This window comes from Larus michahellis, chromosome 1 (genome assembly GCF_964199755.1).
Source record: "Larus michahellis chromosome 1, bLarMic1.1, whole genome shotgun sequence".
Taxonomy (NCBI): Eukaryota; Metazoa; Chordata; class Aves; order Charadriiformes; family Laridae; genus Larus; species Larus michahellis.
This window is the reverse complement of record NC_133896.1, coordinates 14,092,675-14,110,780: the sequence shown is the minus strand read 5'-3', so window position 1 is coordinate 14,110,780 and position 18,106 is coordinate 14,092,675. Positions and strand designations below refer to the sequence as shown.

The 18,106-nt window shown below is 37.9% G+C and overlaps 1 protein-coding gene across 1 annotated transcript in view; it reads left to right on the top strand.

The window, feature by feature from the left end:
• Positions 1–18,106, top strand: part of CCDC146 (coiled-coil domain containing 146) — an 85,370-nt gene that overhangs the window by 34,635 nt on the left and 32,629 nt on the right. Inside the window, exons 3-4 of the mRNA XM_074567870.1 lie at positions 11,314–11,396; positions 16,255–16,464. Of these exons, the coding sequence (XP_074423971.1) occupies positions 11,314–11,396; positions 16,255–16,464 (293 nt within the window). The remainder of the gene's footprint in view (positions 1–11,313; positions 11,397–16,254; positions 16,465–18,106) is intronic.

Genomic DNA, 18,106 nt, shown 5'->3' with positions numbered 1-18,106 from the left:
TTTTTGCTTTACTATATGTTGTAATAAAAATAATGTAAACAAAACATTCTGGGAAATGCAAAGAATTACTCTATTTTTAATATGTAGGGGCTCTTCACAGTTCAGAAAATACAAACAAAATAAAAAGATTGAAGTAATTCCTTTCATTCCTCAGCATTTAAACTTTACAAATGACCTGAAGTTCATGTGAAAAAAACCTACCCTATATGGCAAAATGGCCTGTTACACTATTTCTTCTACCCGGAAAAGTGTTTTCTAATGTGGTCTGATTTGAAAAGACTTTGATGTTGACCTTGTGCTGCAAAAGAATATTTGAGGGAGATATCCTATCTTAGCTGAAAGGGAACAGATTTCATTATGGATGTTCAGGAAAATTTTCACTGTGTTTTCCTAAACTGGACCAAATTTCACTGCTGTAAAAAGTAAGGCCATTTGGTAAGTAGACCTGGTCTAATTTACATTAGCCTTTAACAATTTTCATAAATTGAATTTTAAAAGCTTGGAAAGGTTAACTGGAACAATTTGAGTTGGTTTTTAATCTATTTTTTGATCTAGAAAACCATGAAACAATTATATTAATTTATTTGTCAACAGCATTCGGAGTTAAATGGTCCTGGCTCTAACTGACCTAGGACTCATCCCTATTCCAAAGTCAATAGGAATTTTCTCACTGGCTGATTCCAATAATGAGTTTTGTGTTCTAAGATATTGTCTCATCTTGTGGTATTGAAGTGCATACTTCAAACCCTGTAGCAAAAGGTGTGAAGAAGGTAAAAACTGTCCTCTGTATTGTTTGGGAAATCAGATTAAATTGCCACAGAAGTCGTTACAACCATTAAATTCTCAGGACTCATAGTTTTTAGATCAGTTTTCTTTTTTTTTCCCCCTCCCGAGATAAATCCATTGCTACACGGGTTAAAAATACTACATTTATAGGTTTTAAATTGTCCCTTCATTTTTGGGTGCCCCATCTTGACATAGCCAGGACATGATCTTCAGAAGTAATGAGAAGTCATAGAAATTCTCAGAAATTGAGAACAACGTAAGCTGTTGTATTTAGCCATTTAGAAGCCAAGTTAGTATACTGCATTTTAGTTCATTTTATTGTTAGCATATCACTCTCAGTTCCGGTTGATGGCAACAGTGATGCTAAGCACCTGGAGCAGATGCTCCTTGTTTTCCATGTCTGTGTAGACAGTGGTGCAAGTTCAAGCTGAGCTCCCTTCTGCACTGTTCTGGCACAAGTGCAAGCTCCATTATGAACCCGATCTGAGCAATGGACTGAACTTGAGGAGAAAACTTCAGTCCCCTTGGTGCATTATCATGGGTCCAAGCTTTTGTCTAGATAATTTGGAGATATCAGGCACAGGCAAACCAAACACCAGCAGATAGCCCTAGCTCACCTCTTCTAAAGGATGGAATGGATTCTGTGGAGACTGATAGCCGGCAATATGAATAGAAGTGCAAGAGTCATAGCATGGGTTCAGCATGCTTGCAGCTGTTGCCCCCCTGCAATGTAGACATAACCCCTGAAAAGCCAATGGGAGATAGTGCTGCCTTCTCTCCAGGCTAAGAAACTTTTGAACTGTGTGGTAAGTGTCCAAACAGTGTGGACTCAATGAGGGTTTTGACACAGAATACAAAGCTTTCTGTTCAAAGGTCAGCATTTATCCTTTTTCTTCCCTGAATGTTTAAACATTTAAATATTATCCAAAAGGGGTAAAAAAAGCTCTTCAAATAAACAACACGGAGAGGAAATTCCAAACCTCATATAGCAGACTAGCCAGAAGAGTCATTTGCCAAGTGGCTAATACTATACTGAAATCCTGAGTATATACAAACTGTAACATATATGAATCCCTTGATATTTTTTTGTTTTCTCCTATTATGAGGCAAAAGAGTTGTTTGACAAGACCTTTCAGATGTTTGAAATATACAAAATTAACATAAAATGTTGGATTATTCTGTGTTAAAATAACAGTAAGTGTCATCACAATGTCTTGTTATAATTACGAAATCTACAGCCTAGGATGGAGAGATGGAAAGTGTTATTATTCCGTTAAAACTTAGAATACATTTTAGTTATTTTGCAGTATCTGCAAACATAATTAGAAACATGTGTTAGCTCCATCATTTCTCCGAAAAGGAGAGATTCTAAGCATTGCTGAAATTAAGTCTTTCCTAGGAAGCCTTCATATGTTTCACTTTCATTATGATTATGAGTAATTGATGTTAATCAGTATTTTCTTGGTGGTGGCTATATTAATCGTTATGCTTTTCTTGATGATTTTTGTCAAAAGAGTGTGAGGAGTTAGACCAACATTCAGATTGCATCATCTTTTTAAGTTTAAAATTTGGCTTAGTTTTATTATTTATGGAGAGTCCCAAAAGAAGCTTAAAAAGCCTTGAAATTCAAAACAGGGAACGTCAAAGTTCTTAGAGTTCTTATTTATATCACATTTGAGTTACAGAAATCTTGTTTTGAAATTCCAGATGAGTTCCTTGATCTATTGCTTTGAGCTGACTATCAGGAAGGATTGAATATAATCTGTCAAAATGGAGAATGTAAAAGCCTACTGCACTTAATGTGGGGGTGAGGAGGTGTTGATATAGTTAGGGACAGATTTCATAGAATCGCAGAATGGTTTAGGTTGGAAGGGACCTTAAAGCTCATCTAGTTCCAATCCCCCAGCCCTGGGCAGGGACACCTCCCACTAGACCAGGCTGCTCAAAGCCTGGCCTTGAACACTCCCAGGGATGGGGCCTCAGTGTTGTTCACATGGAAGCATACCTTATTTATCAGGTGGGTCCCCTCCCTTCCATGGTTTTAATTCCCATTCACATTCTGACATCTTCTCTTTCTTACCAGCATCTCATCTACATCCACCTTCCAGCCTCAGAGACATTACTGTAGTTCCACATCCAGGGACTAGTGGATCTGAAGTCAAGCTGGAAGGATATACAAGAGCTCCCTCAGATCCTGCAAAGATTGTCTGTAACCTCAGATTGTGCTCACTTTTCCTTGGAATTTTCCTCAAGACATTTTGAAGAGAGTTCTGATGGTGACCTGTTAGTAGCAAGCAAATATGAACCTATTACTGGTACGGATACGGGTGTACAGAACAGCTATCTGAGCATAAGTGTTATTCTGTTTTTCTCATGGATCCCTATATTTAAAGGGTTTCTGCCCAGAGCATCCACCTTTTCTTACTAGAAAAATATGAAGGATATGCTCTTCCCTTTCCCCTTTTCAGCAAAATCTTCCTCCACAGTCTTTGTCATAGGACAAGATTACCCAGTACTGTTATTTCATGGGACTTTTCATGGGACTTTTCATGGGACTATTCATGGGACTATTCATGGGACTATCATGGGACTGATTGAAGGAAAAAAAATTTGTTTTGGAGTTTGGTTTTGGGTTTGTTTTGCTGTATTTTGTTTTTCTGGTAGAATAGCCAAGCTTCAGATAGAGAGGTAACATGAAAAAATGTAAGTTAGACAATTACACTCGTGTTAATCAGTTAAAGATGAGTGTAAAGTAAAAGAAAGGGTAACTTAATAGGATAAAATAAACATAACAGAACATTTAAATTAAAAGGGAAAGATACATACTTCCGTACTTCTTATGTAATTACATTTATGGGAGTACAGGGAAAAGGAAAGCAAAAAGTTGCCAAGCAACCATCCGTTAGCAGCCAAATCTTCATCTGGCTTTCCAGTAATTCTCCATTTAGATAAGGAAAATTTATTTTAGTTTATTCAGATGATCTATGAATTTTGGGTGTATGTAAAAACGTGTGGGATCCCAGTTTGTTGTATAACAAGAAAGAAAAGCAAAATACAGTTAAGTACAACTGATGTGGAACGGGACTGGAAGACTCAACAGTTTAAGAATATTTCCTATTTACCCAACTATATTCCAAAGTCCAGATTTGAGATCGCAAGTATAACAAAATTACCTCAATTATTTCCAGGGCATTATGGTTAACACAGGACTGAAAAAAAGATGTCCTCAGCTGCCATTCACAAGGTCTTTTGTTTTTCCTCACTCCTCTGTCTTTTTACTAATTCTTTTCCTTTTCAATGTAGCATCATAATTAGTTAAACTAAGGATAACCACCATTTTACTTACCTCAACAACGTGAGAGCTTACAAGCAATAAAATGAACTGTGAGTGCATCCTGGAGGGAAGGGGGAGGAATGAAATGTAACTTCTTTTTAAACTTGGGATAGTACTCTTCTACACAGCTTTTTTTTTATAGAAACGTGGCTAATACAGATCCAAAAGTCTAGAAGAAAATTATGACAAACATTCATTTAGAAATGTTATGTCTGTGTGTTGTATGTACATATGTAAATACTGTTGGCTATTTTATCGTAAGTTGTTTTATTTGTATGTTCTCGAATGATGACTTTTTTTGAACTAACCTGCAAGCTTATTTCCCTAATGTTGAAATCTGGAAGCTCTGATACTCATTACAGTCACTGCTGCCAAAGATTACCAAATTTTGAATTAACCTAGAGCTTATTCAAACATATGTTGCTTAAACACAAGTGTTTCTACCAATATTCATAGAATCATTTGGGGATAGAGAAGACCCTTAAGATCATTGAGTCCAACTGTAAACCTAACAATGCCAAGTCCACCACTAAGCCATGTGCCTAAGTGCCACATCCACACATCTTTTAAATACCTCCAGGGATGGTGCCCACTTCCCTGGGCAGCCTGTTCCAATGCTTGACAACCCCTTTGGTGAAGAATTTTTTCCTAATATCCAATCTGAACCTCCCCTGGCACAATTTGAGGCTGTTTCCTCTCATCCTATTGCCTGTTACTTGGGAGAAGAGACCGACCCCCACCTCACTACCACCTCCTTTCAGGTAGTTGTAGAGAGTGAGAAGGTCTCCCCTCAGCCTCCTTTTCTCCAGACTAAACAACCCCAGTTCCTTCAGCTGCTCCTGATAAGACTTGTGCTCTACACCCTTCACCAGCTTTGTTGCTCTTCTGTGGACACACTCCAGCACCTCAATATCTTTCTTGTAGTGAGGGGCCCAAAACTGAACACGGTATTTGAGGTGTGGCCTCACCAGTGCTGAGTACAGGGGGACGATCACTTCCCTAGTCCTGCTGGCCACACTATTTCAAATACAAGCCAGGACGCTATTGGCCTTCTTGGCCACCTGGGCACACTGCCAGCTCATATTCAGCCAGCCGTCCACCAACATCCCCAGGTCTATCCGCTCTTCCCTAAGCCTGTAGCACTGCATGAAGTTGTTGTGACCCAAGTGCAGGACCTGGCACCTGGCCTTGTTAAATCTCATACAGTTTGCTTCAGCCCATCGATCCAGCCTGTCCAGGTCCCTCTGTAGAGCCATCCTACCCTCAAGCAGATCAACAATCCCACCTAGCTTGGTGTCATCTGCAAGCTTACTGAGGGTGCACTTGATCCCTTCGTTCAGATCATTGATAAAGATATTAAACAAAACAGGCCCCAGTACTGAGCCCTGGGGAGCACCACTTGTGACTGGCCGCCAACTGGATTTAACTCCTTTCACCGCCATTCTCTGGGCCAGTCCTCCAGCTGGTATTTTACCCAGTGAAGAGTATGCCCATCCAAGCCATGAGCAGGCAGTTTCTCCAGGACAATGCTGTGGGAAAAGGTGTCGAAGGCTTTACTAAAGTCCAGGTAAACAACACCCACAGCATCTCCCATGTCCACCAAGTGGGTCACCTTGTCATAGAAGGAGATCAATTTAGTCAAGCAGGACCTGCCTTTCATAAACCTATACTGACTGGGCCTGATCACCTGGTTGTCCTCTCTGTGCCACGTGATAGCACTGAAGATGATCTGCTCCATAACCTTCTGCAGCACTAAAGTCAGACTGACAGGCCTGTAGTTCCCTGGATTCTTCTTCCGGCCCTTCTTGTAGATGGGTGTCACATTTGCTAGCCTCCAGTCAACAAGGACCTCCCCAGTTAGCCAGGACTGCTGATAAATGATGGAAAGTGGCTTGGTGAGCACTTCCGCAACTCCTTCAGTACCCTTGGGTGGATCCCATCCAGCCCCATAGACTTGAGTGTGTCTAAGTGGTGTATCAGGTCACTAACCATTTCCCCTTGGATTACAGTGGCTTCACTCTGCTCCCTGTCCCTGTCTTCCAGCTCAGGGGGCTGGGTACCCAGAGAACAACTGGTCTTACTATTAAAGACTGAGGCAAAGAAGGCATTAAGTACCTCAGCCTCTTCCTAATCCTTTGTCACTATGTTTCCCCTGCATCCAGTAAATGATGGAGATTCTCCTTAACCCTCCTTTTGTTGCTAATGTATTTACAGAAACATTTTTTATTGTCTTTTACGGCAGTAGCCAGATTAAGTTCTAGTTGGGCTTTGGCCCTTCTAATTTTCTCCCTGCATAACCTCACAACATCCATGTAGTCCTCCCGAGTTGCCTACCTCTTCTTCCAAAGGTCATAAACTGTCTTTTCTTCCATGAGTTCCAGCCAAAGGTCTCTGTTTAGCCAGGCTGATCTTCTTCCCCACCAGCTTGTCTTTCAGCACATATGGATGGCCTGCTCCTGTGCCCTTAGGATTTCCTTCTTGAAGAATGTCCAGCTTTCCTGGACTCCTTTGCCCTTCAGGGCAGCCTCCCAAGGGAGTCTGTCAACCAGCCTCCTAAACAGGCCAAAGTCTGCCCTCTGGAAGTCTAAGGTGGTGGTTCTGCTGACCTCTCTCCTTACTTATCCAAGAATTGAAAACAATCATTTCATGATCACTGTGCCCAAGACAGCCTCCAACCATCGCATCACCCACCACTTCTCTGTTCACAAACAACAGTTCTAGCAGGGTACCTTCCCTAATTGGCTTCCACACCAGCTGTGTTAGGAAGTTCTCTTCCGCACATTCCAGGAACCTCCTATACCGTTTCCTCTCTGCTGTACCGTATTTCCAGCAGACATGTGGAAGTTCCCCATGAGAACAAGGGCTAGCGGGCTAGCGATCGTGAGACTTCTCTCAGCTGCTTATAGAATATTTCATCTGTCCCTTCATCCTGGTTAGGTGGTCTATGGCAGACTCATAAAACAAGTTAGGAATATTATATATTTCTTACATTGAATTTCCATGTTGCAATTATTAGGAATTAGAGTAATTCAAATTAATCAGTGGAGTCTTCTGTTACATATGCAAGGTGGGCCGTTTTGAGATTCGGTTTTACTTTTTGGGGGGTTTTTTTGAGTAATCTTTGCAAGACTCTTGGCACTAGACTTCTACTAGACTTCTAGAAATCTACGGACCTTTATACAAGACATCAATGCTCTCTGTATGTTATGAACATAGTATAAATTTTAATTAATCACTGGTAGATATAATGGACACAAACATTTTTACAAAATTAAGATAATCTGATCAATGTCAGATCCAGATTTTAATTATGCAGCTGAGATATTCTCCATTTACATTTATCTGTTGCAGATTATGTGTCTCAGTTCTTACTGATCAAATGAAATGGAGTAGGACCTTTAGAATCTGCCTGTCTGTAGGTGCAAGTTAATGAATAAAGTGCGCATATACTCAGGTTTTATATGTATTTGTGTACTTAACATATGTTAGTAGCCTGTAATTTTTACCATGACATGGATAGGGAAGAAAAATAACTATGCCCATAGCCAACATCATCTAGCTATAGAGGAATAAAATTATTAACCTTTGTCTCTAGTGCAATTTAAGACTTAATTTGTTACTTATTCTGTATTAAAACATGCCTTTTATGATAGTAAAGACAAAGATGAACCTAGTTCAAATTACACAGAATCTCAAAAAAAAATGTGACTCATCTATTGTGAACATTCAGAAACGGAGGTAAAAAGAAATATTTATGAATTCCAGTTCCAATTTAGCTTGTGGTATGTAAAAAAAAGTAATCTAATACTGAACTTGAGTAATAAAGCTGTATGAATGTTTTATTTTATGGCGACTGGTTACAAGAATTTTTATATACTTCTCTGTTTAATCTGAGAGCCAAATGCAAAACCTGTCATTTAGAGAGGCAGCTGGCATCCAGAAATTCAATATATGGGTTTAGTGTTCCTGGTTGATATTTTACTGTTTACACCAGTGTAAGTCTTCTGGCTTAGTGATTATTATTATAATACACTATAGTGCTTTATAGGTCATATTAGAAATATTACCCATTTCCATGGTTTCAGAACAGATTAAGTCTGCAAGTCTATGGAAGGAGGACTATTTACACTAAATTAACAGGCAGGTAAGAGCATATTAGGACTCAAGGCATTGCCTACAATGTATTTCTTATAGTTCAGAGCCTTAAATTTCAACTAAATTAGTCTAATTTATTTTTTACTGTTGGTAATTGTATTAGCTATGCCAGATATTTTTTTAAAAGGGTAAGTAGATCCAGAATGCCCATTAGATATCATCTACCATTCAGGACGAAATCCATTGTAAGCACAGACCCGTAAAATCAGAGACATGATTTCCTTTCTGATTCCAACCACTTCTTCTAAAGCCAAATGAAGGTAAATGAAAAAAGCAAAAGGTGAATTACTATATGTTTTGATTTGAAGGTTGTATGGTAAGAATCAATGTTTCAGCCATTAGTTAAGGAAATAATACTCACTCTTGCAAGCATCCCTATTTAAGTCAGTTTATGTAAGTGAAAAATTATTCTCATAAGTAAAGATTTGTTCTGGATTGTTGCACTTAAATTACATGTCTAAAGGGAAATTTAGTAGCTAATATTGTTCTCCACCATAAGACGTTTGTCCTTGTAAACTGAATATATAAAAAATATGTGAGGAGATGATCTGGAATGGAACATCAGAGGCAGAAGCATGTTTCCACAGGTAGGGGATAGGCAAGGTCTGTGATTACAAGCCAAGGCGGCCAAACGTGCTTTTTTCCATGCAATGGAATAAAGCATAAAATATTCTGAGGAGAAACTGTACAAGAAAAATTTTTATAATAGGTACTGTAATTTACCATCAAACTGAAGGATGTCTACGGCCACAAGAGGCAATTTTCTTCAGGACTGTGAGTAGCCATTTCAGAAGATGGAAGGACAATCAATTTCTGGGCTCTAATTCCATTCTAGATATTAGTAGGAACCAAAGTCATCCCAGCTGGAAAACTGTTTACCTGATGGCAAACAAGAAATGTGGCACTCTGTCCCTTATACTGTCCACTAAGTTGTGACTCCAAAAGAAGGTGATCTCTACCCATTTTCAGTATCTTTTGCAAAAAGCTGTTACTGATCCTCTGCTGACTGTGCGCAACTGTAGTTCCAAGTCCAAGTGGGTACCTATTGTCATTGCAGTCCTGCCCATAACTTTTGTTATCAATAGACAATGTATTCAGGGACTGGAAATCTGAAATTCCTCAGCATGATAGAAATGTGTAAGGAAAACAATTGCTAGCCCCGTTCTAGACATGCAGTGAATTTCTGGGAACATCCATTGATTCAGCTAACATAGCTTCTCAGGCTCACTTCATTTACACATCACCAGCTATCACATATGTGGGAAAGGCAGCCTTGAAAGCATTATGGATTTGAAAATCAGGGGTCCCATCCTTCATCTGGTTTTAGGACCACAAATAATACAATTTTTCTATGGCAGCCTCATGCTTTTCCTCCCTTTTTCCACAACTAACTATTTTTTCCCGTCAAGCTGTTGCCTCTTTCCTTTCTCTCCCTTCTGCCTTCCCAAGGGCCTTGGAGAAAAAGGACAAGTAAGTTTATTTCTGGGGAAACATGGTCAAACATGGCCTAGGTATGCAGTGGGAGGCTAAGCAGTAAGTAACTGTAACTCACAGCTATAGATCAGAGGAGCACGGAGAAAGGGCAATAGTGAGGACAACTATACCTACATATGAGGCTAAGAAGTAAATGGAAAATATTTTCTTTCTCACAGAAGAGCTAGTTAGTATTGTGAACTTAAGTGAACAGTATCTTTGGATCATAGAGAATGCCAAAATAAATATTTGAGAGCTGCTTATCTTTAATCTCATGCAAACAAATAAAAGATAGATCTGCTTTCCCTTTCTCAGGGTTGCAGACAGCAAAGATTGTCTTTGCGACCATGAAATATTTTGCAGCAGATCTTAAAAAAATACATAAATCAAAGAGCTATCAACAAAATGTATACTTCCTTTGGCGTATTCATTTGGGTTCTTCTTCTTCCCAGCACTGGTTCTGGACGGTTTCTCATGGATATTAAAGAAAGGGGCCTCTACGGAATAGCCCACATATGAATCTCTTAAATGGACCTTAGTTCAGCTTAGAAAAACACCTTTCCCTGGAGGCCTTGTCAAACATAAGGGTTGAAGTATGACTTCTAGGATTTTCCTGGGGCTGTAGTAATTTTGTTCCTTATTTCGGGAGATCTGCACAACCACATTTCTTGGCAGGTTCCCATAAAAATTGCAGATTTGACTTGCTGCCCCAAAAGGCTAGCTATGGACTTTTATAGATCCAGATCACCTTACATTTTTTCCTGGATTTAACCTGGTTCTCCTTACTTGTAGCCAGAAGAGGGGAAAAAATGGTTTTCTAAAGAAATATCCCAGGAAATAGTATCGTATTACTGCTGTGATATTTCCCAGTGGCAAAATTTGGCTCCTAGCACTATTTCCTATTTCTATTAAGAAGAAATGGCTCATTGACCCAAATTACTGCCCTCGAGACACCTGAGGAATCACCTAAGAGATGGGTATGCTGCATCACACACATACAGCTTTTTTAGTATTAAATACGTGGAGTGGTTTGCTCTCGGTGTTTGCCAAAGACCTGCACAGGCACGTAAGGCAATGTGTTTTGTGGCCTGGGGATGATCTAGCTTGAGCCCACCTCCCCTTTTTTGCAACCATATTGCCTGCGGACACAACACTTTAGCACAAACTGGACTTTTAGCTTCAGTCTCACCTGCTCAGGCCAGCTGGTATATACCAAAACTGAACCAGTTAATGTGGAAAACAGGTTACTTAGAACCTGAGTTCAAAGTCAAGACAGAATTATCATGAAATATTAATACAGACAGAAAATCAGAGAAGAAATGGTGGTGCAGGTAGCACTGTAGTTCTGACAGGTACGTTCTTTATATTCTTACATTTATGCTTTGAATTATTATGTAAATAAGCATTTTTTCATCTGTGTATTTGATTTTATTATGTACTTGATTTGGTATGTTACCAAAGACTGCATAAACTAAAAGGCTGACAATTATAGTTATAAAAAGTTGCAGCAGAATGAAAACATTAGTGCTTAGGAGGTTTCATAACTGTCTGTTTCCCTTCCATAGCTATTTGCTGCCGGAAAAATCACAGGCACCAGAGTAGCTGAGCTGAAGGGAAAGTATACCCTGCTGCATAAGACTGTGATAAGGTACAATATTCCTTTTTTAGACTTTTGTTTAACTAGCCAAAGCATTATATATTTAATTTTCTGCTGATGCTGGAGCCTAATTATCATTTAGTGATAAGGTACAATATTCCTTTTTTAGACTTTTGTTTAACTAGCCAAAGCATTACATATTTAATTTTCTGCTGATGCTGGAGCCTAATTATCATTTAAGGCTTTCTGACAGTGATTGTTCATAAAGAGGAAGCAAGGACACAGGGTTGAAAAACAGTATTATTTAATAGGAAGTTTCAAGGTAATTTGGGATATTTAAATACTTGCTTGAACATCTTTGTTTTTAATATAAACATAATGATAATGGCAGCGGAGGGAAGGACAAACTGCAAAAGACAATATACAAGTTTAAAATAAAGATATATTTATAGGTCATGTAGCCAGAATTGTAGCATATGAAAAGACTCTGACCTGCTGAGCTAACATCACAGAGAGCAACTGAAGGAGCTAAAGGCTCATTTCTAGGAATTTCTGTCACATCTAAATAGGTGGGAATTTTACCCTCAGAGAATGTTGAGTCACATCAGACAGGGCTGTTAATAAATGTAGAAGGTTAGAAACGTAAGCTTCAAAGTGTACATGAAACTGGGAAATTAGGTGTATTAGTTGTGGATCTGCCCTGCTCTGGTACTTGCTGGAAGAGAGAGAAGAGAAGAGATCATGCTCACAGCCCAACGCCAGCTTTGAGCAGGGCATGTATAAGTGTAAGGAACAGAAACTGGTGGGACGAAGTGGGACGAGATAGTACAGTTGTACTAGATGAACAGTGTGTCACAGAACAGAGCAGCCCTACTGCAAATACTGCAATACTACATTAGTATTTGTGACTAATAATTTCGATATTACTTATAGTATACCCATAATTATCAGTAAAATCAGCATCATGATACTCCTGTTATATTTCTGTAATAGGTATGACAACATCCAACATATTAACAATATTTTAGCCCAATTTCCCTGACAGTTCACATCAAAACCTTTATGACAGTTCTGCTTATAAGAGAACCATGGCTGTTCTGTCACTGAAGCTAAGGCCTAATTTAAGGATTGTAAAACTAATTCAAATCGTACTTGCTTACTTGGGTTACGCTGGGATTTGGTGTGCCTCCTGGCAGTCTGGATAGTGGTAAGTGCCAAGTAATGTAAAGTAATTTGAAAAGGCGTTCCCAAAATCCTGAAAACACAGTTTTTCGTGAGGTTAGCTGAGTCTTCTAGTTTCATCTTAATAAAATAGGGAGTTAAACTATGGTCTTGACTCTGTAAAAGGTCATCTGACCTAATTCAGATTACTGCATAGCAAATATTTTTGGGAAGCAAAATTAAAAACAGCACGCCTAAACCAGTTCGACTCCCTAGAAAATGCAAGAAGCATTTTCTTAAGGCTCAGAACTCAACATATGATGTGGATTTTGGATTAGTTGATTGAGAAGGCTTCTACCACACTGATGTTCACTGAGCTGAAGCAGAAATCCAGTAACTGCTGAACTTGATTGACTTTTAGCCAGTGTTAGTTTGAAACTAGCCTTTGGTTGGAAAAAATACAAGCATATTGCTACATATATTATTTTATATATCTGTATAGCATTCTTTTATATAGAACATTCTTTTATGTAAAGACACTTCCTTTGTATGTTTAATAAGTGGAATATGGCCTGAGCAAAAACAGGACTCAGCTGTCTTTTCTGTCACACATAAAACTACTGTAAACACCATGCAGCAAAAGCATGAAAATATGAGATGGTAGATTACATCTCTCATTCTTTCCATGGTTCTCACAGAAGTACGAAATTGCCATACTTCTGTAAGAAAGTCCATCAGAGAGAATCACGCCACATTCTTTACTTTGGTGTAGTCATGTGTCAAAGCAAAATGCCAATGCGTGAACAAATACTAAATTCCACAGAGAAATTTCTCTTATTGCTAAAAGAAAGCAAGGGAAATCGATTACCAAAAACTGATTGTGATCTCCAGTATATTTAAGGACTGTTCAGACATTAAAAGTGCAATTCACTTGCTCATGTGTTAACATCAGTAGACATGCACATCTGAACTAGGTATCTAGAGTCCCTTAAAGGTCTATAGAAAAAAATAGGGACCACACACTTCCTCCTTATACGAACATCTGCAAGTGTCTGTTTTTCTCTGTCGCTTATAAAGAGAGTCCTGATGATAGGTTTGGTGTATGTGTATACTCTTTTCCTGCAATGAACCATTCACAGAATTAATGCTACTTTTTAATTTTTAGTTCTTTACCCTTATATGTGCAGTATGGTTCTGTGGATCAACAACTTATTTTTTCACTTATTACAGTTGAATTTAATCTCTTTCCTAATTAATCCCCATGTGTCCTAGTGCTGTTACAATCCCATATGGAAACAAATGATGCTGGTTGAAGTCTTCAAGCTGGGTGTGTTCTTCTTTCATTTGGTTGCATACAAAAATCTCACAGAGAAGATCTTATGCATCTTAAGCAGTGTAGATCCCTGTGACAGCTATGCCGAACGATTGCAACTGATGTCTCTGATATACAATACAAATTTGTCTAATATGATGCATGCAACTAGTCTGTATGCAGATAATTTCCAAGGCTGTTGCTAGAGTACACAGAGAGTTTTAAGTTTATAGTGTGGTCCTTTGTTTATTGGTTTCAGTTTTGCACAATTTGGCATTCTGGAAAGCTGAGAGATGTCACCTGGCAAATAACTTCTTTGATACATCCCTCCAAAGTGTTATGTGCTTTTAAATTTATGTTTGCTGCACAGCTGAAATTCTGGGAACAGGCTGTCATCCCATTCTGGTGCGGTCTCACCCATCCACTTTGCAGTCAGGCTGCCCATAAAGCTGACGGACCTGAGCTCATATTTGGCCCCTGAAAACCAATTTGATCACACAATCATGTGGCCGAATTGTAAATTTTTATTTTTATTATCTCAGTTGAGGAACCTAATATGAATATTCTGATACATCAAGCTGTAAGAAAGTCAGGTAATAATGATAGTTCATTGACAGTTTGGGAATCTCATCTTCTTAAGCAGATGTTAAATTATTAATCATTTCACAAATTCAAAATCTGCCACATCAGACTTGGCAAGCCTGCTTGTGCACTCATGTGATTCTAGATATGTATATTGCGTAGATGTTCAGTTATTTCTTCATTGTCATCAATTAAATTTAAATCTTCACATGAAAAAATACTGTTGGCTACTATAGCAAGCAAGATCTGGTCTAGATTCAGCACTCAGTTCTTGTTTCTATTTTTATTATCTTGAAAAAATCAATACTAAGAATTTTGGTTTTAGGAAGGACTTACGTTTTTATGTAATTTTATGTAAAATTTATGTTTTATGTAAGAATGATTTTTGAAATGAATGTCTATTACTGCAGCCAATTATATTTTCTCCTAAACCAGCATACATTCTGTTGGACTTAAAGAAGATCTAAATATTGTTTCGGATCTTGTGTTGATAAGTCAATTTATTTTTCCCTTAAAAAGTTTCTATGAAAATACATCACACATGAAGTTATTTGTTCGTGATAAAGGCACACTCTTGTTTCCTGTTGAAGTCTGTGGTTTTCTTATTTTCTGGTTTAAAAAAGGAAGTGGTTATCTAAGTACAAATATGACAGAAAACAAAACTTTTTCTCCTATGTTATTTCAACTACATTTATGCAGTATAGTCAGCTTTATATTCTGTGTCTTTATAGTTACCATCTCAACTCTGTTCTTCAGTGTGATATGTAATTTTGGTTTTGTTGCTAAGCCATAAATGTCATCTTTGAGGTAAAATTTATGTATAGAGTTTCTCGATATGGGAGATTATAATTCCTTTTGCTTAAAAAGCATTAAATTGCATCATATTTTTAATTAATAAAAGGCAAGTGACAGTTCTTTATTCTTCCACATCATTTGTAACTAATTTTAGTATACCATTATACAAAAGTTATAATGTAGAAATATAGAGAAGGCATGCACAATGATCCCTATAGCGTAAAGAACAGGTTTATATGTTGTGCATTGTATGATTTTTCCATAATAATCAATGTGTTTTACTAACAGCCTTTAAGATCTGTTATTCAGCTATCACCACATAGGTTCCTAAGTATATTATGAATACCAATCTCCTAATATTGACAGAATATTACAGTTTGTTGTTTCTCTGAAGCTAGACTCATACAAGTCAGATCAGATAACTGATGATGTGTACAAGCCTTATCATAAGCTTCCACAGAAGTCGACAAACGTATTTGCAGCTTGTGTATCATTAAATGAGTTACTTCAGATACTAGTAACACTACAGCAATGTGCAATTCAACACTGGGTGGGTGTCGTGGTATTTACTAAGAACTTAAAGGTGTCACATAGCCCACACTGGGCCTTGTCCTGGTGAATCCTTCCATGTTATTGGTCCCCACACTGATTCAGATCTAGCCTTCAGCCCTTCTTAGGATGCAATGGATTCCTTGTCTCTTCACTGGTTCTAGAAGGTGCTAAGCAATTAAATTAGAAAACTAATCATCTTTCATCTGGTTAAAATTAGATGAGATGTATCGCACTCCAACTCTAGGTATGCAGAAAAACACCCTCACATCAGATTCCACTGCTCTCATGGCATCACAGGATAATTCAGGTTTGAACAGGTCTTAGGAGGGCTCTGGTCCAACCTCCTGTTCAAAGCAGGGTCCAACAGGAGGTCAAACCAGATTATTCAGGACTTAATCCCGTCTCATCTTGAAAATCTTGAATTAAATATTATAGGTAGGTGAAGAAGTATAAATACAAAGCTTATGCTGCTCATTGCCTAGTTCTAAATTTTTCTATTTAATGTAGTTTACAGGAATCTGAGATCCAGCTGTTGCAGGAAGCCAAACGTCTTAGTGTAGAACTGGAACAACAGCAACATGACCTGGAAAAAGCAGAACAGTTCCCTGAAGAATCCTCCAGTGAAGTTTCCCGAATAAGGCAACAACTTCTTAGTTGCCAAAATGAATACAATGCTATTAAAGAAAGAGAGTATGAAATTCAGATCAAGATGGAATGGTAGGTGGTAGTGGTCAAACGCTGCTGATTTTATCATAGCTTATCTAAAACGATAACAACATGGAATAGAATTCAATCTCCCCTCCATCTTACATGGACACATTTCTTGACGGCTGTTCTTAAACAAATTGCCACAAACTTTCCCTAGTACAGCAACTTTTCAATGATGAATAAAATCACCCTGGTGTGATACTTGTACATTATTTTAATTTTAGAACATGCTATGATGTCCTTTGAAATGCTATTCAAAATTTACTACATTGCACGATTAATGTTTAGGTAAGCAAAATTAACAGGAACATTTCTAGTCTAGGACACTTTAATATGAATCATTAAAGTGTCTCAGAGACCCAGTGACTGGGATTCTATGGAAACAATGTCATAAATAGACCCAATGCTATTTTTAGCACCAGAAGCACAGTTTATTTAAGTTTTTCTATTCAGGTATTTAAAAGGAGAAGTACTTGTATATTCTCATATTGGAAAAATGAAAAATTTGCTGTGAAAGAAGTGAATACTTGACATTTCTATAAAAGGAAAAAAGTCCAGAATGAGCTTGATATTGTATATATCTTAATTATCTGCATATATGTGTTGTACTGGAAGCTGTTCTAGTAAAATTACAAACAGTACTATGGCATGTTTTAAAATATGAATTCATATTTTCCTTTTGTGGGGTGCTTGCTATTTTTACCTGTCTTCAATCCAGCTGTAGTGTAGTTGGTATATATAAATACAAATAAACAATGTCAGCAGCTCAGCAGTTAAAACTATTTTTCTGCAAGGAGAGCAAGGGCACTGTACAAACTGCATAGAGCAGATTTTTCTGGCAGTTCTTTCTTGATTTTTTTAGAGCCAAATGTTTGCTCTAAGAGAGAAAGAAACTTGAGAAAGAAGCAAATTGGGAGTGGGAGAAATAAAGAAACATGGAAAGCATCTGGAAAAAATTATTTGCTATGAGATAACTAAGCAACATGAAGTTTCCTGAAGTAATTATTAAATACAGAATTTATTGCAATTTCCAAGCAGTACAGAAATGAGATCTTCAGAATATCATGCTTTTTACCCATTTGTTCTCATATCTTATGAAAATTATTCACTGATTTTGCATCACTCTTCCAAAAAAATGATGGGGTTTTATATCTTTAGGGGATATTTATTCATACTCTGTTTTCTACCTCTATTCAAAAGGAGATTTCTGTCCTACATAAAACGCAGTTTAGGTATTGTTTCAATTACCCTTGCACATTTTACTGCATTAATTCTTATATATGAATTGAATATCCTCTTTTGCAGATTTAAAATTCACTCTTTAGGTCAATGCTCTTTCACTTTAATAAGAAACTTCCTCTGTTTGTTCTTCATATTGCATGAGATCAAAACCAGCTGTACAGTCTGACCAGAGGTCCATATGGTGCAGTATCTAACGGCGACCAAACGTGTGGCCCCAGCTATTTGTGATACAGGGATTTCATGAGCCAAATTCCTCTGTATTTAGGAATCCTTAGTTGATCCCTCTTCCTTGAACTTGTCGTCTCCTCCTCAACTCTATAAACTTCTTGGCATTGCAGCACCCTGAGCAACTGAGTTCCACAGATTAACTACACAAGAACGGCCACCTCTTATCTTTTTTGAACTTGAT